The sequence below is a fragment of the Hetaerina americana genome, unplaced genomic scaffold, assembly GCF_022747635.1.
Source record: "Hetaerina americana unplaced genomic scaffold, ioHetAmer1.1.p SCAF_1, whole genome shotgun sequence".
NCBI classification, from domain to species: Eukaryota; Metazoa; Arthropoda; class Insecta; order Odonata; family Calopterygidae; genus Hetaerina; species Hetaerina americana.
In genome coordinates this window covers 11,037,464-11,064,278 of record NW_027286069.1, presented here as the reverse complement: position 1 = coordinate 11,064,278, position 26,815 = coordinate 11,037,464, and the positions used below count along the sequence as shown (strand labels likewise).

At 44.9% G+C, this 26,815-nt stretch overlaps 1 protein-coding gene across 2 annotated transcripts in view; it reads left to right on the top strand.

Annotated features, from left to right (window-relative positions):
* The window catches only part of LOC139700033 (uncharacterized), an 84,517-nt gene that overhangs the window by 38,400 nt on the left and 19,302 nt on the right, over positions 1 to 26,815 (top strand). For both annotated transcript variants that reach the window (XM_071598483.1, XM_071598492.1), the window contains exon 2: positions 18,816 to 18,986. In XM_071598483.1, coding sequence (XP_071454584.1) covers positions 18,884 to 18,986 — 103 coding nt within the window. In that variant the 5' untranslated portion in view covers positions 18,816 to 18,883. The remainder of the gene's footprint in view (positions 1 to 18,815; positions 18,987 to 26,815) is intronic.

Below are 26,815 nucleotides of genomic sequence, written 5' to 3'. Positions count from 1 at the left end.
ATAACGAAAAAATCGTATCACAATATTCAGAAAAAAAACTTGTTTAAATGAATCTCATCGTAGAACTCAAAATACGAAGCGAATTACATATTTCTTGTCAAGTACTCGGTGAAAAATAAGCACAACCAATGACATTCTCATTCCTGGAAAGTATTCCAGTCTGGCATTTTCTTATCAAGAGTGTCTTTATTTTGGGGCGAAGTCAACTGTTGGGAAGTAACCGGCATAGGGCTCTTCCGCCACGCCTCTCACCCCACTCTCTCGATACTCAAGTGTTACACCTGTCATCCCCCGATACACGCACACACTTCGGTGGTCTTGACACTATTTTCTTCCAGTTTCGATTCTTAGCAGCTCGATACCATGTTTGGTTTCGATGTGCGAAATTCTCATAACGGCGATGGGGTTTTCGTTTTCCATTGAGCCAACGGCGATGAAGATAACGCGCACGCGGCTTCGTCCCGCCTTCTTTACGTTCGTCGATTAGCGCAAATTGTGTTTTGATGCGTTTTAGATCGCTCTAAGAAGGGGAGAGAAATAGTTGCGCGGTCGGCCTCTGCCGATACTCTTCCTGCAACACGAATGTGTTTCCCTTCATCGAACAGGGACCATTTTGTCCACGACGCTAATAAAGTCTGTGCAAATCATACGGTCGATCCCCAGCGTCCGGTGTTGACATTAGAACTTAATTGTTTAATTTTTCTCTCTGGTAACAAGTACAACAGAGTAGCTGATCTGAGCAAGATAAGCAAAGTGACAAAACAATTACGTACTTCAGGTCCTGAGAGGTGGAAATTGAGCATGAAATGGAACATTGAGATGGAAAGAGAAAGACTGGAACAGGTGAAGAGGCACAAATGTCTGGGAACAGAGGTAACGGAAAGTTGGAGGAATGAAGAGGATTTTAAAATAAAGATAGCTATGGCCAAGGAAGCTTTCGACAGGACAAGTAAATGTTATGTAGCGGAATGGACATTGGGCTGCGAAAGAGACTAGTCAAGTGTTATGTATGGAGTGTTATTATCATATGGCTTTGAAACATGGACTGAGTTGAAAAGGGACCGGAAAAGGCCGGAGGCGTTTGCGGTGTGGGTATGGAGAAGAATGCTGAACATTAAGTGGACAGACCGGGTGAGGAATGAAGAGGCGTTGAGGAGAGCGGAAGAAGAGAAAAGATTGCTGAAAACAATCGAAAAAAGGAAAAGAAACTGGCTTGGACAGGTGCTGAGAAGGGACTGCCTCTTGAAGGAGTTGCTGGGTGGAAGGGCCAGGCGAGAGAGTGCGGTTGAGGGTGAAAATAACAAACGATGTGGAAGAGGATGTGGTGATGGGTATAAGGAAATGAAGAGAAGGGTACAGGAAAGGAATACATGGCGGAGAAGAGGCCTCCATGGACATGCCACCCACGGCAGCCATTGTTTATGAAGAAAGAATTTTAAATATCCTTGAACAGCAAATAAGCCAAATTGAAAAACCTCTGCACCTGAATAATTCTGTAACTGCGATTTCCGAATTATTTTAGAATTTATCAATCCATAATAATAGATTAGAAATACTTTTTTACATTTCATGTTAGGCATGCATTCTAATATCACTGAAATATTTTTAAAAATATCTTAAGTTGCATGATATTTCAGCAAAAGCATGCAACTGAACTGAATCAGAAATCGCAGCGAGAAAAATGCGGCCGTTATTCCAAAAGCGCTTTTTTTAAGAAAATAGTGCCTGTCTGACATTGTTGATAGGGCCGATAATTTCTCGAGAAAAGGGCGGGGATTATATCTTACGGACTTACGAATCGGGGGATGGCTTAAAGAAACCGAAAATATACACGTGCATTGAAGGACGGCCCCTAAAACTATCAAGCTTGTACCGATCAAACCAATGGCTCGTTTGAAGACGGTTCCACGCTGTTGGGCGATAAGCTGGCAGCGTGATGTGTTGCATGGGACGGGTGAAAGCTGTGCAGTTTCCACCTGTACGACGGTCAGTTTTCACGTAAACTTAAAGAAAGGGCTCGCGGAGAGTGTCTGCTATCAATGAGAGCGAATTCGTGGCGAGCCTTCCTTATCCCTCTCCAGGCCCGAGACTAGGACGAAGAGTGGCTCGCCGAGGTAGCTAGGTCTCCCGCGGAGGGAAACATTCTCAAGAGAAATCAAGAGCTGACAAAATTCGCATTTTGTCAACTCGGGTCGTGACAGCGAGATTGGAAAACAAGGAAGATATCCTGCCAAGTGAGTGATGGACTGTTAATTCGAGATACTAGGTGGCACTCCCTCGAATTTATCAATTCACATGAGCCATCGGCTGGTACCACTCCCTCCAATCTCTAAGGTTGACGAAATTCAATCAGGTAATAAATAACGAATCTATTGAATTTCGCGGCGATTACCCATTTGCTGTTTTCCAGGTATTCAGAGAGAGAGAGAGCGGATCATATTCCCAAGGAGTTGCTTCTCTTGTAAAAGTTATTCATGTGACATGTTGTTCATGTGAACTTGCTATCAACACTTAGGATTTCCATAGGAACGTGACATTTCCCCTACATCATCGATCTGCGACACCCTCACCTCGCACCCCTGGCAACCACGTGAGTGTCCGTTTCAAATCGATTTTCTCGCCTCCCGAACTCTCTGCATAAAAAGGAGGAGGCCTTCCGCGCCGAGCCGAGACACTCTCTCCCGTGGCTATCGTGACCGCGCTCACCCGAAGGTTTCTCGCTGAACGCACCCAAGAGACTTCGTGCGCCACAGAAAAGCGAACGTTCGACTAACGGGTAGTGTAGAGCACCACTGATGCATAGGCACTGCATTATTAGGTATTTACCCTAACCCAGAGAAATATTTGGTGACCACCTTGGTTTGTGATTCACGGGATATGCACGTACTTGTATCTCATTAAAGTTCCTTTTGGGACGATTTGTTTTAAATTTACGAGGATAATTTTTATCGAAAAGTAATATAATGGATTCATGTTCACTCTGAAATATTATGCACATTTCATGATCTCAAATGACTATCGAAATGTATACAATGCGAGTTGAGGGAAACTTCAATTGCTATATGAGTAATAGTGTACACCCACCAGAGGGAATTTTGGCGCTCGGGACACCGCCAAAGCATTGGATCCTTGGAATGCCATGGCAGGGGAGGGCCCTCATCCCCCCTCCCCCACCCGCACACCCTGCCACGCTCCCCCATGATCTTCGGACGATCGTGTGCTCTGACTGAATATACACACATTCCTCCTCGCAGCGACTCTGCTCAAGAATGGTTTCCGTAAGAGTATTGCCAATAAGTACAACGAAAAGCGGCTTGCGGGGTTGACACCGCGCTTTGCATTGATACCGAATTCTCCTTATAACAATAGATTTGATAAAATCGTTAGCATGCTATAAGAATTAAAATTATAATAATAAATTTCTGGTAAATCAGTATTAAAACCGGAAACCACTCGAGATAGATTAGTGGAAACCTAATTCCGGACAACTTTCTGTAGTAAAGAAAAATTTGCTTAAGCAAAAACTGCCGATAAAGAAATTTTCTTTATACATTTGGGATGGTTTTGAATTTGCATAGCTGTATGCCTCAAGTTTGGATAAAAATGAAATTTGTCCAGTAGACAGAATCATAAGACTCGCAGAAAAATTGGAGGACTAAAACATGACACTGTTGCAGCCGTTACTTGGTGGAATTTCTCCATTGTATAGATAACAGAAACACAGCAATTCCACAGTTAATATTTATTGACCTTATCACCGTATTCCACAATTAATTGATAGTGTCAATAAATATTATGCGTGGAATTGTTGTGTTTCTGTTATCTATGCAAGGAAGACTAAGATAAATATAGTATATAAGTTGGAGGGCACTATAAAAGGTAATACAGTTCACTTCTTTGTTAAGTGTTTTGGATTTTGGTGGTCGGAGTGATTAAATGAACAATTACGTTAGGTGGAAAAGCAATTACAAAGAAGCGGGAGTAGATGACTGGCAGTTTAAGTTAAGACATAAAGAGAAGACGAGCGTAAATTTTTTATGTGGAGCGTAGTTTTACATGGTTCTGGAACTTGACCGCTGAGACAGGAAGATAAGCGTCATTGCCTTAGCAATGCGGAGATGGGGAAGAATGGAAGAAATAAAATGAACGGAAAGAACAAATTGAGTAGTTACAGGCGTGATGGGGTGAAATTCGAACATAATAAAGAACGGATAGTAGCAATTTTCCACTAGATAAAATAAATTGTACCTGTGCAAATATCATGAATCTTATCTTTTGGAAAATTGCTGCTATCCGTCCTTTATTTATTAGAGCGGGAAGAAAAACCAAAGATGAAGTTCTAGGCACAGAAGAGGGAGAGAGACGGCTATTGAGATGGTAATAGGAGCTAGAATGCTGGGAAAGCGAGGTAGAGGAAGGGAAAAGGAAACTCATGTTGGATGGAATTAAGGGAGTTAAATCGTATGCAGAACTGAAGAATGGGTATTAGTAATGTGCCTGGTGCCAAAAGATATTTTTTGTCATGCCATTTGGCGCTTAGGAGTGCAGTAGAGTTTAGTCCCAGGGTCCATCAAAACTTTCCACAACCGTAGACTAATCCGTAGTAATAAATGAAAACATGTAAACTTTCTTCACTGCGTGGAAGTCCAGAGTTAGAGCGCTGGCCTCATAACCGGATGGCTTGGGTTCTGGCTGAACAAATTGCAGTGGATGATAAGCAAACGAATTCTGGGAGGGTTTTGGAAAAGTGCGCGCGCAGTCATGCCAGCAGACAGCTAGGTGCAGAGAGTAAGTTTGTATACCAGTCGGCCACATATTACCTGACGCTCAGTGTCGCGACAGTGGTGCTCATCTACCAGTAAGTACAGAACATTGTGGGTTGCAAACCATGACATTTGGCCTTCTAGGGAGTAAGTTTATTATAGATAGCCATATCAAAGAAGCTCACCTAACATTGCAATCAGATAATTCACGCTCATCATTCTAGTCATGCACATCTGTCGAGGTATAGTCGTGAAAAAGCGTCGTACATATTTTAGATTTGGGTCATCCAAATTTATTCTAGGGCTTAGGAGATATCCATTAGTTAATCATGTAAATTTACTCAGTTTAAATTTTCTTAAAATAGAAATGTAACTCGTTTTAAGTTTTTCTATATTTTGACTGCGGACTTGGTGAATATGTCTACTGCGTAGTGGACTCAGTACGATTTAAATAAGGTCATTTGAGCTGCTCCTGCAAATCGAGTGAGCCTAAGGCGGGAAGCCTGACATCGCGTCAAATATTCATTAAATACAAACCACAGAAAAGTTAACTAAGGGCTTTTGGGTAAACCATCAGTTGTAGTCACAGTAACTGTTCATGAGCATAAATGAAGCGCTCAAGAATTTCACCAAACAATAAAAAATGCGAAACACGGCATACTGGCGAAATCCATAGGTTTGACAGGTTAAGTTCAAGCGATGAAAACAATCTGCGGATTAGGGAAACAAAAATCCTTTTTACGGCAATGTCTTTCAGTAAGGGTGCGCCAAGTTGAGGGAACATGTTCGCTCGGCATTGGTCACCGAGGAAGTGGACGAATTTTTCGGGTGCACATTAAACGCTGATGCATACAGATTGATCGATAAATATAGGGGAAAATTAACAAAACCAATGATCGTATTGAAATTTCCTTAAAATTAATGACGAGGGTAATTTGAACAGTTCTCGGAATGGAATAGAAATAAACGACTTACCTTGGTAAAACTTTTATTTTTCAATGTAGTCTCCCTGTACACTGATGCACTTGGTCCAGCGATGTTACAATGCTTTGATCCCATCTCGAAAATTAGATTCCTTCATGCTTGCAAAATACCCGTCTACTTCGGCTGTTAGTTCTGTGTTTGAAGAGAATATCCATCCACCGTGGAAAATTTTAGCTTCAGGAAGAGATAGGAATTTGATGGAACGAAATTAGGCGAATAAGGCGGGTGTGGCGGCAATTCGTATCTCAGTTCACGTATTTTTGCCTTGACTACGACATTTGGGTGTAGACGTGCATTCTCTTGATGAAAGGTGACTTCCTTCCTGGCCAAACCTAGCCTTTTTCTTGTATCTTTGGCTGTAGTTGTTCCAGAAGGTTTGCGTAGTATTGTCCAATAATTGTATGATCAGTGGGAAGATAATCCATCAGAAGAATCCCTCTCACATCCCAGAAAATTGAAGCTATCACCTTTCTTACTGATTATATTACCTTTTCTTTCTTTGTTGGTGGTTAATCAACACCTTTCCTCATCTTTGACTACTGTTTTGCCTCTGGTGTATCGTAGTGGACCTAAGTGTCATCTGTGGTCACCAACCGGAGGAGAAAAGCTTGTTGGTGGCTCTTAAAATGGGCCAGACGTAGTTAGGAAATTTCCATTCTGATTAGTTTCTGATCCTGCGTATAGAGCCGCAGCACCCATCTAGCAGATAATTTTCTCAAGTCCAATTCCTCTGTTAAAATATGATTTGCCCATTCAGATGACATTCCTATAGCTTCAGCGATTTCTCGCACTTTCAGTCAACGATCCTCCACGACCATTTTATGCACTTTTGCAATAACTTCTGGGGTAGTGACACATTTTAGCTGACCGCAACGTTGATCATCATCTAACCTATCCCGACCAAATTTTGTCCACTTGGTTACAGTTGAATATGAAGGAGCAGAGTTCCCCAGAGTTTTCTGAAACTCAGCATGAATTTCCTTTGCTATCATAACTTTCTTTACGAAGTATTTAATCACTGTTCAATTCTCAATTTTCCATCTTCACAAATCACTAGACAGACACAATGGAGAGGCGTCCGCACCAAGGATCTCTTCGCAGAGCACTGACGCGTCATGTGCTTGCAAAGGATGACCTATTACTACGCGAGAAACTCAATTCGCTAGCGTAGATATTCAGTGGTGATTCTGAGGACATCTCAAACTATCCTCGTATAATAACACACGTTCGTAGACGTAAACCACATACGGGTGATAAGCACGCAGATCCCAGTAACAAGCTCCTCAGACCTCTCGCAGCCAGTCACGAATACTGACGTGCAATCCAGTCCCAGCGAATAGCTTCGAATGATGCGCAAACCCAGTCAAGCTACCTTGGCTTATCTTCTGTTTAAGATGGAAGCGACTCTCGCTCATGCTCGAGCTTGCCCAATCAAAGAGCATAGAAGTGTTCTTATTTGCGCTGCTACGGAGATGGTCTGGTGCGCTAATTCATCAGTACCCTCTGGTCTACAATATGAATTGAAAGGTGTCACAAAAGGTGAGATCTTATGAGTTCTCTTTTCTTGTCGTTTACCCTAGCGATTAGATCACTTTTTAGTTCAGTGTCCCTGGGAGCGTTTGTCGTTTTCCGGAGAGTCAAAGGTTCCTGATGATAATTGATATTACCAGCATAAATGAAACCGGTTATATCACCAATGTGTATATATCACCAACCACCATGTGATGATATGCTTTACCTTTTAAATCTTGTTTGCATATATTCATGTAGGTGCTCTTAAGGGTTGGTTTCTTTAAGGAATGCATTTTAAAATCACGTTAATAAATACTTTTAATCAAAGTGAAATTGCTTAAATTTAAATGTAAATACATTTGTGGTGAGCTGATCATGTTTACATCGAAATGAATTTAGAGCAAGTGTGTGTGGAAATAAATTTAGTTAGTTGCATCTGGATAACAAGTATTTACACGTGATGCTGTTATCAGGAGATATTTATTTGGTAGTTGTATTCATCCAAAACCTACCTTAACTGGTAGAATACCTAACAATACTACATCTAATATATATATATATATATATATATATATATATATATATATGTATGTATATATTTATAGTGAATGGCAACATAACTTCCTTTTTTAAAGAAAGGGGTATGAACGAGCCAACTGAAATTTTACAACGACGAATTTCTGGCGTCAGCCCTTCCACTGTCCCGCCAGCTGCGACGATGACGCAGTCTTAAACCTATACAGCACGAGGATTGCGTTATTGCGATCATGTGTCCTATGGAGTGATTAACTGACCTCCGAAAGTGTGGCTGTTTTGAAAGGCTTTCGTTCGCAAAAAACTATTATTGCAGTCGTTTTGAGTTACCTCGGTAGCATAATTGGTGCTAAATGTCCGCCCGTCCGGTGTGCGGGTGGGCAGTTAACCAATGCTCGCTTGACGCATTATCGCGGCTGCATTTCTACTGTTTCCAGGTGGTTTCGGGTGGCCAGTCCCTCTCCCACCCCCCTTCCACTCGTCTCTATGCGAGGTCCTGCATGAAGGGAGCGACCTCGCGACATTTTCGCGATTTTAATTCGCTCTTCACGACCCGGAAGAAACTTGTACAGCCCTCGAGAGAGATGCTGCCACTCACCCAGGTGGAAGAGTGCTCCCTATTGTTTCGCGGTCGACGTCTCACCGCACTGCGACATTAGTGCCTGCACGAATGTGGGTGCGCAGGCAACTGGACTGGACGGGGGGAGCGGACGGGTGGTGTGATCATTGTGGAGGGAGAAGGGGTTGTGAGCGGGTGGAAGAAGGAGGAGGTGCATATTCCGATAAGTAAGTCGGAAGGAGCTCACGCAATCCACCGGGCCATAGAGCACTTGGAGAAGTAATCTTGGGACCAACACTGGGGACGGCGGTTGAGGGGACTCTCAAAACACGAATTTCCACATTCGAGTTTTCTGCGCGTGTCCATTAACGTAATCAGTCCGTGAGGAAGGGGGATGGTCTTGCTCATGCTCCTGACCTCGTCTCGTATATCCGATAAGTTCAAGAGCACTTGAAGGTCTCGTCCCAATGCTCGCCCTGGTGTTTCATGAAATAAAAAGTAGCAAGAATCCGCGTTTCTCGTTAATTTTTCATCGTAACTTCAATGGTGGAAATGAGAGATGACATTCATCTTCTAAGACTGCGAACTTTCTTAGATGAAAACCAAGTTTTATATTCAGCGTATAATGTAGCAACGTCATACGTTTCGATTTCGCATTACGGTTACTTTAGGTGGAAGCCCCGCTTTTCTATTTTATTCTATTGCGTTATTTCCGCGACATTGTCGTCCCAGAAATGTTACCCACGGGGTGGACTATCATGAATATTTACTGACGCGAAACTGGGCATTATTCCTTGGGAATGGTTCCTGTTTTGCGGATTGCGCAAGGAACACCATACTTCGCCAACTGTTCTTCACAGCCTTCCATCCTTATCACAACTGTTATCACGTATTTCAACATAACCTGGCGCTTGCAGTGTTTTGAAGGATACTTGGAGTTAGGTGCAGTCAGGACGCGAAATTCACGCCTCCTCGATTAATTATTTTGAGGGTATTTCCTGCTACTTCGAAGAGGCACCAGTGATTCTACTCCGCCCTCACTCTGTGAACGACTTAAAATCTCAACTCGTTTCTCTTCTTGAAGTTATCCCGCCACTGTATCTTTCTTTCCTTTCCGACCACTTGGGTCGTCGCTTTCTTTCCTAATGGTGCGCTTCACCTGTGTCGTCACCAATTGCCCGCTGCTAGAGCTGTATTGTTTCCGATTATGATTTAAGAAATATCATCACGGTATTTGTGCCTACTCTTGTAATGTCAGAACTATTGAAAATACCAGGTATCAATGCTGGGAATCGGAAGGCGGCTAAAGGAAACAATTAACTTTACATCGGTTTGATTTCTGTATTGGTATAAAGGTAAGCGTCCAGTTCAGCGGTACCTAAGCTATATATTGCCAATTATTGTAAAAATATCGAGGACTACTATTCCCCATTCTTTCCCATGATTCTCCCTGTTTTATAGGCGTATGTTCCAAAAAGTAAGTAGGATATTTTTTATCCACCAACGCGGACCGCTGGAGTGGGGTGAATTGTGGCGGCAAAAGTGGTAGGAGGCCTTAGAAAAACAACGCGACCCGCGTCAATTGTCTGTGGGCCGTTATTGTATGCTGATCGCTGATAGACTGGACCCAAATTTGAATTTTGTTGAAGCAAATCAAATTTTGTGTGAAGCTCGGAAAATTGGGTACGGAGACCATGACCATGACGAAGATGTTCCGGGAGAGTAGAGAGGAGGCTGAGGACGGGGAACTACCTGGGCGTCCGTCAATTACACAGTGCTAAGGGAATGCGTAAAGGGTGAGAGACGTGCTCAATTCGATCGACGCCTGAGTGTCAGAATGCTAGCGGAAGGGTGCAACAATTCGAAAATCGCATTGGATTGTATTCTTAGCGAATATCGCGTCAGGAAGGAGAACTTAGCCAAATGGAGGCTGCGCAACGACAACGCGCAGTCCCACGCCGCCTTCCTCGTGTCCTCGTGCAGAGCCCGCCATCGGAGGAAGCAAGGCTTCCGTGGTTGTCATCTCACCATATCCGTGCACAACCGGGTGTATAAGAACAGAAGGGAAGATTCAAAAGAGGAACGCCACCGTGAAACTAAGGACTTGGAATGCTAGGGCGATGCTAAAGATAGGGAAAAATATCAAACGACGGATGGAAAAAGGAGATGTAGACATATTAGGGTTGTGGGAAGCGAGATGGAAATATAGGGGGGATTACTGGACATTTGAGAATATCGGGGTTTAAAAATTTTCTTTTTCGGTGAAGCAACTATAAATGGTGGTTTTTTATCTTGATACGTTAGAACTAATGCTCTTTCCTCAATTGGAAGAAGCTGAACCAGAGAACTGCATTGGGCAACAAGATGGGGCGCCGCCTCACTGGCATAACTCAGTACGCAATTGGTTAAAACACGTTGTACCTGACCGCTTGACTGGCCGCAAGCGTTCGAATGAAAGAGCTTATTTCGCATAGCCTCCGCGGCCACCCGATCTCACGCCATGTGATTTTTACCTTTTTAGGTTCGTAGAGGATCATGGACATGTGTCTCTTCTACCAGCTCACCTACCTGGCTTAGAAAACAAGTTTGAAGGAGTTTTTGCAATTATTACTTCTGACAACCTGATAAAGGTTTGGGAAGAACTCGCATATCGACTCGATGTGTGCCGTGTGACAAATCGTTCTCACAATGAACACTTGAAGATAAACTGTTTGAGTTGTCCTTTTATTTTATGTATAACTCATAATTGTAAGTTATACAGGGTTCGTCCGGAAAATAAGTGTACTGATTTTTTCCCGCCGCTCCAGGCGCGCCCAGCACCGCTCTGACGGGCTGCGATTGGAGGGGGGTATGTTGGCAAGCGACGCTGAAAAAGGCAGTCGGCTCTGAGCTGTGGTGTAGTGAGGAGCTCTGTTAACGCGAACCTCCACGCTCGACCCACGTCACGGAACGCGATGCCGAAGTTTTTGGAGCAGCGTTATTCCATCAAATTTGCGGTAAAGCTTGGGGGGAAATCGTCTACCGAAACTGTCGGTATGATTAACCAGGCTTACGGGGAGTCAGCCATGTCCAGAAACATGATCTTTCGGTGGGACAAGATGTTCGTGGAGGGCAGAGAAGAGGTCGACGACGAACCACGGCCTGGACGCCCATCAAAGACACTCACCGACGAAAATGTGCGAAAAGTTCGCGATGTACTGAACTCTGATCGTCGTCTTAGTGTTCGGATGATAGCAGAGCAGTGTAATGTGCCAAAAACAATAGTGCACTAGATTATTAGGGAGCAATTACAGATGCGAAAAATTTGTGCAAAGCTGGTGCCGAAAGTGCTCAGTGATGATCAAAGACTCAATCGTTTGGAAATCGCGACACAACTTGCGGATCACTGCAAAAATGATCCACATTTTTTAGAGAACGTTGTTTCGGGTGACGAGACATGGATCTTTGAGTACGACCCGGAGTCGAAGAGACAAAGTGCGGAGTGGCACACCCCATCATCACCCCGTCAAAAGAAAGCTCGCATGAGCAAATCTCGGATCAAGGCGATGCTCATTGTCTTTTTTGACAAAAGGGGAGTCGTCCACTACGAATTTGTACCTGAACGACAAACTGTAAATGCTGCATTTTACGTCCAAGTGCTCGACAGGCTTCGAAAACGAGTCGCCCGCGTCCGGCCAGCGATCAAAAACATCTGGCGGCTGCATCACGACAATGCGCCGTCTCACACCGCGCTTGTCGTGTCGGACTTCTTGGCCAAGCACGGCGTGGCAACGCTGCCGCACCCGCCCTACAGCCCGGACTTGGCACCACCGGACTTCTTTCTGTTCTCGAAGATAAAGAGGAGTTTGAAAGGAACGCGATACGGGACTTAGGACGCCGTCAAAGAGGTCGTGACGACGTGTCTTCGAGAGGTTCCCGATGATGCCTTCGCGGGAGCGTTCCAGGAATGGGAACACCGCTGGAACAAGGGTATCTACTCACAAGGGTCCTATTTTGAGGAATATTAGCTTAAGATATGTAAAAGTGTAATAAATATTTTTTCCTGAGCTCAGTACACTTATTTTCCGGACGAACCCTGTATGTAATAAATACTAACAAGTTTTAAATCCCCGACATTCATTTTGAAACTGCCTGTAGAGTTATTGACGTGAATATTACTTGTATTGGTCGTGGTAGTTCAGAGTAGAGCGTTTGACTACTGACCGAAGGGCCCGCGTTCGATTTCCGGGCAAGTATCTCTGGGCACCCTCAGCTTCACCCCAGCTATGTGATGTTTAGGGTACCACATCTTCCTGGGAAGCCGTAACCGGCACAGGGAAAGTAACTGGCCCCTTTACCCTGTTTTGTGAATTTCACATGCCGTCCGGCTTAGTACAAGGTGAGCTCTACCATCAGGGTTATTCTCTCATCGTCACCTCATTTTATTTTTCAAAGCATTGTTTCATTTGCTGGTCATTCCCGTTTTGGGCGACAGGGAGTGTGACGTTCGTCAGGAGGCCACCGAAGGAGCTCATACCGCAACTTTGGCCCCTTATCCCCACCGCACATGAGCCATCCCTTAACCCTCCTCGAAATGGGGCCCCGTACGTTTCCTGTCAGATGATATCCGTAGTTCCTTGTAGATGTTCTTCCTCCCCATACGCCATCATGAATAGTTAGTCTCTTGCGATCTGGCACACTGCCTTCCCGACGGTTCAATTGCGTTTGAAGGAGTATTCTCCTCTCCGCTCGACAGCATGTGTCCTCCCTAATCATGCACTTTTTTAAGGAGTTGCAGTAGTTAGCCACGTAGTTCGGGTTTATTGGGCCCCCCTTGCTCTGCCGTGAAGCGCTCTTTGATGCTGATCTGCGCGAGCGTGATGAGGAAGTTTCTGATTCGGGTGGCTAGCTCCGTTTTATCTACTTCTACGACACCCGCGCAGATCGTTTGCCCCGGGAAAGTGTTTTCGAGCATAAACTTCCCAAGTTGTGAGTTTACCAGGTCCTAGATCTCGGCAACCTGCCCACATTCCATGATTATATGTTACCGCCCCTGGGCATCTCGAGCACTCATCGCTTGTTCTCATACTGCATTAATGAAGGAAGCGGCAGTCCGCCAGCCCGCCGTGTGCGAAACGGCAGGCCACTTCTCCGTCCCTGCTGAAGGAAGGCGAAGCGTGGAAGGTTCCCCAATTCTGTACTTTGGGGGGTTTCCCCCCTAAGCGGCCTGGTCTCTCTCAGCGGCTAAAGTTTGTAGGCAACCTCCCCGTAGGCGGCACGCCTGGGTTGGGGCAGTAAGCATTCCCTGCCGCACAGCCTACCCCGGAAGTACGCCGTCGCTTCGGTCGGCGGTGGCAGCCATCCCGTCGGGAGCATTGCGCACCTCCATGAGGTTCCAGGCCTCATGCTCAGGGGAGTAGAAATGGCCCGCGGAGCATCCCTTCGCTGTATCCTCACCCGTTTGGCCCAGAGTTCTTGTTTGTCCCCTAATAGATACCTATGAGCTTAGAGGAGCTAGAAGGTGTGTATTTTGGTCTCCACTCCAAACAGGCCCAGTCCTCCCTCCCGTATCGGTGCGCACACGGTGACAGTCGACCCAATGGGTCCCCCTGCCACATTCTAAACGGATGGGCTTGGTTTGGAGCTCTCTTGCCGACTGCTTAGACGCGTTTGTCGTTTGTAGCCGGTGCCACAACTTGGGTGCCAGGAACTGGTTGGTGACCCTCACCTTTCTCCTCAGGGAAAAACCGCACTCACCCCCTTCCACCTCTCGATCCCTTCGTCTAGCTCCTTTTTAAGGCGCGCGCGTGTCTCCCTCTGGTCGTTACACAGCCAAGCCCCTCTCCTGCTCCACCGGCTCCATTTTCCTATCCTACCACCTGCCGCACCACAACCCCGTGGACTTCTCCTTATTCACGGCCGCACCACTCTACGCGAGGAAAACGTCCTCCGTCGTCTGAAAGTCCCAATCGTCCGTGATGAAGACGTAAACGTTGTCGTCGTAGGCGGAGATTGGCAGCCTTCTTTCCCCGTCCCCAGGAATCGACGTTCCCGGCAGCCGCTTCTTAAACGCCCTCAGTAAGGGTTCGATTGCAAGAGTGTAAAGCTGCCCAAATAGGGGGCAGCCCTGGCGTATGCCTTAGGAGAAGGGAATGGGGGGGGGGGTCAGGCTTCCTCACAACCTAACGAGCACCGTCGCTTCATCATAAGGGTCCTGATTCGGTTGGCGAAGGCTTCCCCGAATCCCATGGCTGTCATCGTGACGAGTATGAAGGCGTGATCGACCCTGTCGAAGGCACCCTCCTGATTCAAGGAGAGGACGGACAAGTAATTGTTCCTCCTGCTGGCATATCTCATGACGTCCCTGACGGTCGACAGGCTGTTGTGGATGCTCCTTCCGGGGACGGAGCAATCGAGTTCGGGGAAGACAACGCTTCCCATGGAGCCGTTGTTTGGTGGAGATGACTTTCGCCAGGATTTTATGGTCCATCGTCGTTAAGGACATGGGTCTCCAGTTGTTCAGCTGGCTCTCATATCCCTTCTTGTGGTTCAGGACGAGTGCTGCCCTTCGCATCGAGGGGGGCAGAGGTCCTCTCCGGAAGCTTTTGGTGGCCATATCCTGGAAGGGCCCCTTCAGGTGCTACCAGTAAACGTGTGGGAACTTGGCCGATAGGACGTTATGTCCCGGAGACTTTCCGTCACAGAAGGAACGTAAGGGCATCTCGTATTCCTCGGCCGTGACGTCTTCCTCCGTGTATTCCCGCTCCTCATTGGGCGCATCCAGGCCGGTGGTCAAGTCGGTCGTGTACCTGGGGTCCAGGGAGTCGTGTGGCCCGTATTTTCGCGTATAATGTTCCCGCACTTGCCTAAACAGGTCGAACTGTGTGTGAACGTTTCCATTTTGATGGAGGAGGCGTAAATGGAGTTCCCCTACTCCTCTCCAGTCTCCTCCCACGCATTCTGGAGGTTCTCCGCGGTTGTAATGAGACCGGAGCGTTCGCCATGTACGCGTGTTCTTCCCCGACGTCATCCTCTAGTATGGCCACGACCGTTTGCCATCTACTCAAGAAGGTTTTCTGTGTCTCCCTTTTCTCCCTACTCCGGACGGATCTGACGTTTAGAGTCATGGTGCGAAGAAATGTTTCTTCTGAACCACCCCGATTGTGGGTGACAGTCATCCGCTGGATGAAGGATGAAATACTTGAAAGAAAAGGTCGCACAGTATTGGGATTCTGGATTGGGAGATGTATGAATGTTCGAACTATGGGTCGTAAAAGGTAGGAAGGAAAGGGAAGCAAAGGAGGGTCAAAACAGAGGTGCTGGGGATGATTCCCACCGCGTACCACAGCATCATACGAGTTCTTCCTCCGAACCGCTGTCCGCAGGCTCTTTATCGGCCTGGCCATACGTATTTCGAGGGCCGGGTCGTTGATGACGTGGTTCTACCCCAATAGTCGTAGCTTTTTCCGGTCGGCTCTATGGCCCCAAAGAGGGATCGTGCGACCCTGTGTGTTTCGGTTTTCCTTTTTACGTCGACGAGGAATCCCCGCAGTTTTTCCTTCGCTTCTCGCCGATAGAAATCGGCGACGATTTTAAAACCTTGTGAGTCCGCTCCCGTCCTCCCCTTTTTGGCCGCCTTTCTCGTGCCTTTTCAAGAGGAGTCTGGAGGCGAATGTGTGACACCCTGCTTCCGTTTTCTTTTGACGTTGGTCCTCATCTCTCCCTGTTCCATCGTGGGATCCTGAAGATTTGCTCCTTCCCTATCCGGCGCCTTGGCATCCTTGATTTCGTCCTCAAAATTGCGTTCGATCGTTTTGGCCGCGTGCGCCACCGCGATCCCTTCTACATCCGCGGCCTGATCTGGATAGTCGACCTTCCCCTCCTTACCGTCATCTCGTGCGGGAGGAAGGGAGGAAACGGGCATGATCCCACCTTCCTCAAGCTTTCCCAATTTCGGCGGTGACGCATCATCCGCTTGGGATTCAGTAGCAGAGTCGACCTTCGAGTGCTCGCTCTCCGTTTGGCCTCACGCACTGAGTCGGGTCGCGAAATTCACCGCGACCGCGTCCCCCACCTCCTCGTTCGGCACCAACGCTTTCGATGCCCCGGATGGCGGTGCCATCCTCTCGGTCCCTTGGGCAGGTTGTTTACCATTGGTGGGGCATGTGTTCACGTATTATCTGACGTTGCCACAGGGGAAACATTTCAAATCCGCAAACTTGACGTAGATGCGGTATCATCCCTTTCCAAATTCTAGGAGGCATTTGGGTTCCCTCGCGCCGCACGAGGAAGCACTGTCTTCTCCAATTTTTAATATAGCCTAGCGCGGGATTTTTCGAGCCTATCGAAGGGCCTGCACGGGGTTTACGGCCCCCCCTGCCTGGCTCACGATTACCAAGAGGTCTGCCTCTGGAAATCCAGGAGGGACGTTCGAAATTACCAGCCTCTCCACTTTGCTGGTCATCCGGCTTGCGATTGCGAAAGACTCTTTGATCACCAACTCGCCGCATTCGTACATGAATTCCTTCACTGCGGTCTCGTTTTTCAGGTATATGCATATACGGCCGTTTGACAGGTGGGCGGCATGAATACTGAAACGAGAGTGGAAGGGGAACTCTTCCAATCAGTTAGATTTTCGGATGTTCGAGCCGTTGAGCCAAGATTTTGCAATAATTTCTCAATTCATGGCATAATTAGTGTGATGGGTATTGGATGAGAATTAACCATACGAAAACGAAGGTTATGAGATACTTCAAAAGTGGGAGGACGAAGATAAGACAATGTTTTAGCCGTTACTCGGTGGAATTACTCCATTGTATAAATATTAGGAACCCAGAAATTCCACAATAATAATTATTGCCCTGTTATCGTATTCCACAATTTGATTGTGTTAATAAATATTAGCTGTGGTATTGCTGTGTTTCTGTTTTCTATGAAAGGAAGACTAAGATAAATTTTGAAGTTGGGGGACAAAAGAAAAGTTAAAACTGTTCGCCAATTATTTTGGATTTTGGAGGCCGGAGAAATGGAATAATTGCATGAAAAATTGCGTTAGGTGAAGAAGCGAGTACGAAGACAGGATAAATTTAACAGAATTCGAGAAACATTTATTGATATCATGGAAAAAAAGTATTTCCTAAGATTATGTGGAAATGGTATGCCACTATTATAAGCCTAGGATGGAATACCTAGGATTCCTGATATGGGCAGAGTTGTGTGCTGACACTTAGTTTCCTTGTCTAAATCAATTCTTAATTTTCAAATGGTTTAGGCCAATGTCAGAAAAATAATTGTGATTAATATGTTGTCCATATGTACCAATGTCAGCAGACATCAGCGCAAGATCCTTACCGTCACGATATTGAGGTGCTTGTGCGTACATATTTTTCATGCCCAGGGCGATCATCAACCCTTGACTGCCTCGCGGAAACTTGTCATTACTTCCTGTAGGATAGCAACTGCATTTAGACATGCGGGTTGTGGGGCCGCGAAACTATTTACAATGAAACACTTGCCATTGTGGCGAATGCGATTGTTGAATTTCTAAGAAGTCCTTCAATTTATAAGGTTTAACACGACCTGGTGTATTATATACACCATCAGTGCAACTAAATGCTTATCACATTTTTTGTGAAAATTACAGTTAAAATTTATTAGTTGAAAGTCAGTATTTAATATTTTACCATAATTGCGGTAAGTAGAAACTAATCCAGGTTAGTCCATTAGTGCGAGTAAGAACAATACAATCTCTGACTTCAAAAATGTGTTCAAACATTCTGAAGTAGTAGTAGTTTTGAAGGGAGGCGACCGACAGCTGAGGTCAAATGCGCTATAGGGGATGGACAGAATAGGTTGAAGGGTGGAGAGACCCGTCGTCGGCATCAGCCTACTCTTTACGAAAGGCGCCTAGGGGTCCGCAGCTTAACGTCCCATCCGGCGGACGGCGTACTCACTCAAAGTGCCCTCCACAAAGCACCTCAAGTAGGAATCGAGATACCTCTGAAAAATATTCAACACCGCCGGGATTTGAACCCGGGCCCTCTGGGTGGGAAGCCAGTACGTTAGCCCCCCACCATTCTGAACTTACCCTTCATACATTCATAAGAATAATGCTGTATTCTGAAAAGAATTTAGCGATGAATTGACACCCAAGGCTTGTTAAAATGCAAGTATGCCATTTACAAATCATATCCACTTTTCACAAAGACAAAGTTTCGAACGCATACAAAATCTCTTATAAATCTGACAAGAGATTTTGGGTCTGGAGAAAGCTTAAGTAAAAGGCTTCCCGTCGTCCAAAAGAATAGTATTAAGTACCCATTTTTCTTCTATTATTGTCTCCATGATTTTTCCAAAATTCGTAACTGAATAAATCGCTGGGATGTTAATCCTAAGGTTTACCAAGGAAGGTACAAGGTTTCCCAGGAAGAGAGAATAATGACGTTATTACCTCTGGTATTCACCAGCTGCCTCTGCCTTTTCAGGTGAAACATAGGAGAGGGTGAGTGGTCCTACAAAGACGGGCGGGTCGCAGGGCGCTGGCGAGGGAGAGATGAGGGGGCTGATTTCCCGAATCGCCCCTCGAAGCAACGCATGCCTAGCCACCGGGTTCTTCGCCACTGTCTGTCTACTCGGCCTTTTCGCCGTAATATGGGGTAAGTGCCACTGAAATCTGAGCTATATATGCATATATTATATGTATAATATCTATTTATTATTTTTATCGGTAATCTGCTGGTTAAGGTTAGTTTTTAATGGAGAAGCTACCAAATGGTACAGCGACACTTCCCTTGTTTCTCTTAACAAAATCACAAGCCGATATGCAACCTTACAATAGGCCCCTCTTCAATTCTTCATGCTTCCACCCTTAATTCCATTCAACATCCTATCCTATTCATGCCTCTTCCTCGCTTGCCTAACATTCTACTTTCTGTCTTCTGTATAGCAGTCTTCAACGTCTCATCACCAATCAATACGCTCTGCATCCACCTGCATTCCCTACCTCCTTTGAATTTCCCCCTACAAATGCCCTCTCCTCCCCCACCATGCTTAGCATTTCTCCGTTTATTTTCCTTTTAGTCCACTTCACTTTCTCCATTCTTCTCCACACACATTTCAAAAGCCTCCAACCTACGCCCATCATCTTGTTTCAACGTCCATGTTTCCACTCCATACAAAACAACGCTCCATATCAAGGTTTGCTCGAATCTTTTCCGAACATCCTTACTCTAAGTCCCTGTCATCAGCTCACTCCTCCTTGTGAAAGCTTCTTTGCCTAACGCAATTCTTTTCCCTTTCTCTTTACTACTTCGACCATTTTGGCCCAAAACTATTCCGAGATAAGTAAATGGCTCCACCCACTCGAGTTTTTGTCCTCCTATTTTAACATTTAGCTTAGATTCCCACTTCCTAGAAAACCGCATAACCTTTGCTTTATTTACTTATATCATCATCCTATAACTATTGCACTGAATTCCCAATTCATTCAGGTATACTTGCAACCTCTTGGCTAGCTGCCAAACTATAGCTTAATCATTAACAAAACTGACTGATTATTTGAGATCACCATCGTCTTTCATTCCTCTTTTCAGTTGTTCTCATGCTTCATTGACCATTTCCGCCACTTATACGTTGAACAGAACGGGACAGCCTAGCACTGTCCATCCAGACTCCCCATCCCCCATTCGCACTTGAGCAGTCGGAGACATGTACAGGTTGCGGATAAATCTCTTAGCCCTCCAATTTACTCCTATTTGCTATTTACTCCTTCTGCAATACGTTCATTAATTCTCCCAATTTCAATTTATCAAATACTTTCTCAAAATCTACGAAACAGACAAAAACGTCCTGATTTTGTTCTGTGTTCCTCTCTATTAGTGAACTCATTACTGCGAGGACATCACCTGTGCCTCTTCCCTTTCAGAACCCAAACTGATCATCACCTAAGTAATCATATGTCCTGACCTCTATCCTTGGATAGATGATCCTTAGAACCACTTAAGCTGCGTTCGGTATTAGACGTAACGCACTGTAGTCCTCGCATATTGTCGATTTTCCCTTTTACAGTATGAGGACTAATACTGGTCTGACGAAGTTTCCGGCCGAATCCCACGCCCTCATAAACGCGACGAATCAGTCGATTTCTAATTGAATATTTTTTCTAAACCTTAAAGTAGTTCTGCGGGAATGTTGTCCACCCCCACGGCCTTATTTGATTTCAATTCCTTTAATGCTCTTCTCGCCAGCGAGCAAACCTGGACCTAAGCTATCCTCATCTACTTTATATTCTTTCTCAATATCTAAGCTCGCTGGTCTAATTCCTTTATCATAGACGTCCTATTTCCACCTCTCTTGGATGTTTTCTGATTCAACTAATACTTTTCCTTATTTATCTTTGATTGTCTGCAATGATTTTTCCTTCTTACTTCCTTAACAGTTCCAACAGGTTTGTTCGTAGGTTTCAATATCCCTCTTTTGATGTACGTATTCCTACTTTTCCTCTACAGTACCCAGCTTCCTCACTCCTGATTTTCTCTACAGCCGGCTTATACTCCTCTCATGCCAATCCCGTTAATGTTTCTATGCTCCATTTCCTAAACCGCCTTCCCTTCTTTATCATTTTGAATAGAACGCTGTACTTCATACTTACAAGATTGTAATCCGAGTCCGCATCCTCTCCTGGGAAACTGCAAAGTTATCACACTATTGTTAAATCTGTGCCTAATCATAATATAATTCCACTGATACCTTTCTGGTTCGCCTGGCATTTTCCATGTATATCTACGCCTTATATGGTGTGTAAGCCAAGTGTTGGTGATAAGTGACTCCTGTTACCTGCGGATCTCTATTGCTTTATCCCCACGGTGATTCCTTGTTCCTGAACCGTGACCCCCCACCTCACTACCGTCTATCGCTTTGCCTACTGTCACATCCCCATCTCTCATCACGATCAGATACGCGATATCGTCACTATCAGAGAATGCCCTCGATGATATCCTCTAAGTGATCGCATGCCCTATCGTCTTCTCCCAATGGTTGCTTGTTGGCATGTACCTGTATACCTGAACAATGACCAAGTTGGTCGGTTCTGATTTTACCGCTACTAGTAATATTCTATCGATTGCTTTTTCTATACGCTTCTTCCTACCATTTGATTCTATATGATTAACACCCATCGCTGGCTCTCGTCCCCTGTATAACTATCATTCGAATCCTCCAGCTATCCTATTTCATCTCTCAGTGACCTTTAACATATATAATGCCTCTTCGTATTTCTCGCTTCATATTCTTTAATATTCCTGCCCTCAACATTGCCCTAACATTCCAAGTTCCTATTCCAACTAATTTGGCCATTTTCTGCGTTTTCTGTGTTGCTTCGTTGATGCTTTCTGTGATGCCGGTTTCCCTTGGCAAAGGAATGCCGGTTTCCCTTGGTAAGATGTCGACTGCGGAAGCTTAGTCTCCCCCGCCGCAGGGCACGACACAAGGCCGATTAGGCCGAGTCCCGTAGTTACCAGGACTAATTTTCTCTTTACTGTCCATAATTATATTCTTGGGATTAATAATTGAGGTGGTTTTCCGTTGCCTCCCTCAATAGTGTTTCTAACGTGACGCCATCACTCTATGGCCGCCCCACTGTGATCAGATGCCTTTGCAGCCACCTCACTACCGAACAGACGCTACGCGACTAACTTTCGTCTGGGTCCTAATCCTACGACTGATCTGACATGGATGACCGTATGTGGAGAAATTATCATTGCTCCCACCAGTGCAGCTCTAGGGGTACCACTGGAATACCGCGGCCCACGGTGGTAGTCCATGGGAGGGAATTTGGACGTACCTGAAAATGTTTTAGATAAAAAACCTAATTTTTTTAAAGCAAATTAATTTTTTTCGCGCAAAGATGTCAGTACACGTTTTACTCAGGATTAAAATTAAAATCCATTCGCTTCAACTGGGAGGGACGAGTAAACTGCCGCATTCTTTCTCTATCAATTGTCTTTTACAAACTTATGTTATGATTTATGCCCACAACTGAGCAGATGCCTCGTACATTATAAACAACTACTGAGAAATTTGATTGTCTCGTATTTTCTCAGAAGTTAATTTTTAAAGGGCATTATTTTTTCATGGGGCCGCTCGAGGGCTTCTACCGGTAGGCTGGAAGATATCCTCAGAAGAGAGGGGACCGTACGAAATCCCGCTGTCTACGCAAAGGGCCGTCCCATACACTGGTCAGTAACCCAACGAGGTGTGGCCCTGGGAAACCGGTCCCCGGATTAAGGGTCAGTGACCGGTAATTGAACGACATGCTGAAGAGTCCAATGTATGTCTATCAGCAAGGTAGTGGCACATGTTACCGTCAAAATTTAGATTTCAAATGATTCACTTAATGAGGACCGACAATTTTCATTTCAAAACAAGCATCCTTTATCTAGCAATTATTTAATTTGCAAAGATATATTATGATTTATGCCAACAGCTGCGAATAAGCTTCGTACATTGTGAACAGCTGTCGCAAAATTCGATACCCACGAATTATTTCTTGAGGAGATGGCTTTTGAAGTGTATCAGTTTTTTCAAATCCGGTGTTCGTTATGCCATTAGGCTTCGCATCTAAAGCTCGAAAACCAACCGAATAATGTCACTGTGTCGGTTTTCACCATCGATTGAAGTACGATTTAATACTGTATGCTTATCAAAGTCTCTGAAGAGCGATGTAATAGGATTAGAAGCCGGTCGTGTGCGTCAATAAATTGTGAATTCCGGAATTGCTGAGTTTTTTCACCATTCCTTGCAGTAGAAGCTGAATTTACTAGAGTTGGGAAAAGGAGGTCCTGGTATTTTAATATTCAATGGGCTCGGCCCATCTGCAAATGAAGAAGGCCGTTCGCCCAGCGGACTTCGGTTGGTTTTCTTTTAACACTCGTATTTGGTATTTATATGCCGCAGTTGCACAACTACGTGGCACTCGGCGCCGCTGGCCTCGTTGGAGCCCGTTTCCAGTCATCACGACAAGCGGATAGCAGAAGAAGCCAAGGAAGGCCTTCCTCCGAAAATTCGGTCTGGTCACAGAGGAGGAGAATTCCAGACAACCAGTTGTTAGGATTCTTATGATATAGTGCAGTTTATGCTTTGCGTGCCTTGCACTTCTCAGAGAGTGTGTGTGTGCGATGGCTCCGTGCCAACAGATGGCCGAGTGGGCCTCGTGCCCAAGAGGATGCGAACTAGGAGGGGACCAGAGCCCTCATCCCTTGCCCACGCCCAGCCTTTACCCTCTTCCCGAACCATCTCCTCGGCTTTAAACGGCTACTTTGCACGACCGCAGTCCTCCAGAGGGAAACTGGACCGATAGATAGGGAAATGGGACTGCGGGGAATGAAAGGGGGTGCGGGAGACCCCCTGCGTAGGAAATAGTGGGACTGCAATATTCCGTGTGATGACAGTGGAGGTGCTCTCTATGGAGTAAGTGACAAAACCGTTATGTGCGGTAAAATTACTGCACCGATGATATGAACCCGTGTTATCGACATTCGTCGATATAATGATATACCTGTAATGTAATTTTACGGGTAGTAGGCAATACAACGTCGGTACCTTGATATTTTCTTTATAATTTCGTTGGAAAATAAATATCGTACAACAAAAAAACAATGATGACTGTACTGGAAGGGAGAGAGCTAGGCAAGTAAGGGTAAAGAATCGACATTTCAAAAGGCATAAATGGAGGTTGTTAATGTGAAGAGCTGTAGAATGGTACAGTGATAGTGGAATGCAAGTGGTACACCTTTTACGCAATACCTTGGAAGAGTTAAGCTCCCCAGTAAACCATATGTCATAATATTTTTAAAATTGTTTGATAAACTTAACAATGATATATAGTTGACTAATTATGTTATCATTAGTTGCATTTATTTAACTTATTAAATGAATTAAAAACGCTTTAAGATACGAAACTTGAGGTGTTACTTCTCGCTAATAGCCGACTTTCGCGGGGATTGGAAACGTTGCGCAGAGGTCGAGTCCCTTATCCATGAGAACTTCCTCGCGCAGTCCTTGCTAATTACTCCACGTAGATACTGTTCTGCAAGTAATTGTCATATTCTTTCGCTGTGATTAAATGCTGTCAAGCTATGATGAACGGTTGCTGTACTGAAGAGCCCTAAACACTACCAAATCTTCATGGCGTGCAGTTTTCCCACGGTTTTTAAGTGTTTTATGATGAAAACCTGCAATGACCTAAAACCTGTGAAATGTGTACCACGAATAAATTCATAGCATATTGACTTAGAAAATGGAATTAAGATAATTGTTTAAGAGCTCAATTCAATTGTGCGTTAATTTTTCCCGCCGGTGAACTTGGATTAAGACGGGAGGAGGGGAGAGAGGAAGAGTGGGGGGCCAGGGGCGTTGGGAAGGGAGAGAGTGGGGGTAGGGTGGGTTGGGGGAAGGACACGAGGCAAGCTGCGTAGCTGAGGGGACGAATAGGGAGAGGGAGATGGTATGGCGACCTGTGGGGATTGCAAAACTCCCAGTGGGGGTCACAAGAAGGCATGGTGGGGAGGGTGGAATCGGTCCCTCGCCCCCCTCTACTTGATCTCCATCGCTTTTCTCCTCAGCCGCGGCAACTTCCTGATTTTCAATAGCTGATAGACGTAAGCACCGTTTAAAACGGTCTTTACCACCACGATTATCCCATTAGTTCTATATTACGGCGGCCTTAATGACCATCCAAATGGTGGATGTTACAAATTCAAAGAACTGCGGGAGATGCGCGAAAGTAACTTGTACCGAAGTCATCCGAATTACAATGCAACAATTTCAAAGTGTAAAAGACATTCGCCTTGACCGGGATTCGAACCAGAATCCCAGTGAAGGGGAAATATTTTTACACTTTGAAACATTCAAGTTGCGGAATATACACTAGAACAGGCAAAGCAGTTTACTAATACAGGAAATGTTTTGGAGGAAGGTGGGTGGAGTCGTAAGGGTATAAAAGGAAGAACGGCCTTAGGGTTAAGAAACTTTCACAAAGATGCGGGAATACATGAAAGGAACCTCAAGTAAATTCGCAAAGAAAATATAAAAGGAAACAGCAATTTGGAGCCTTTTTTTAATTTACATGTATGGTATCCTGTAATCGGGGAAAGGGAATACTCAAGTGGATGATATGTAGATGATGTAGTTTTGTACTTGTATAGCTCGGAACATTGGTCGTTTAGGCAAGAATATTCACGTAGATTTGAATCTTTTGATAAGTGGATGTGGTTAAGAATGGAAAAGTAAAATGGACGTAATGAAAAACGATCGATGAAGTTCTAGGCATTTTAGAAAAAGGCGGCTGTTGGAAGTAATTCGGAGAAGGCAGGACAAGTTGTGTCAGGAGATATTGAGAGGAAATGAAATGCTGAAGACGGTTAGAGATGGGAAAAATTATGGAAAAGGGGAAGTTGGGCGAAGAAAAGATCAGTCATTTTAGGTGGAATTAAAGGAGGTAGGAAGTATCCAGAGCTAAAACATTGGATTATTTTAATGTGTAGCGTGAAGTTCCAGGATACAGGTGGATCTGTATTCTGTGCCATGATAGTCAGGGCATAGGACATTATTGTGTATGGCCAAGGTCCATCAAAATACTACTTTAAGCTGGTAGACTTCCGCTGATAATAAGATTAAACAAACTTAGGAAAAGATGCTAATGCTTATGCATATTTTGGTGCAATGTTTTTATGCTCACCATATCATATAAAACATATCCCTCATGGCATAATGAGGTAGTTTAATTATCACGAGGTGAGCTCTATTTTATTTCATCTCATCAAACTTTTCTGGATCGGCGTATTCACGGCGTGGCCAGAAGGTGATACCTTAGGGTGGAGATGAACTTTCTTCACCGCCATGGACTTATTTTTCATGTGGAAGCATGACTGCCGCTGGAAGTCACAGATATTTACTCTCTTATTTTGTTCAACTTGTAAAAAACAAAGATTATGGGGAAGTCCAGAAAGAAGACAGGAGGCTTTTGAAATGTGGGTGTGGAGAAAACTGGAAAAGGTGGAATGGACAGAAACGAAAACAAACGAGGAGGAAAGGGGATTGTTGGAAGAAATCCATATGAGGCAGGAAAGTTGGATGCAGAGCATTTTGATTGGAAATGGGATGTTGAAGACTGTGATAGAGGGGAGAATGTTGGCAAGTTTAGGAGAGGGAGTGGACTAGAGGATTGGGTGGAATTAAAGGAGGAAGGATGCGTGCGGAAACGAAGGGTTTATTTTAGTGTGGGGGTCAGATTAAGTCTTGGAAGAGGCTAAGAAATATACTTAGGGTGTGTTATGCTTTTGTCCTGCCAAAACTTAACAATTATTTAATAGCACACCAATCAACATTTATAACCAACATCACACTCGTGATTTGTATCTAGTTATTTGGTTAAATAGATTTCAGGAAATGACAAAAATTTTTCTGAATAAACATTTCAATTACTCGG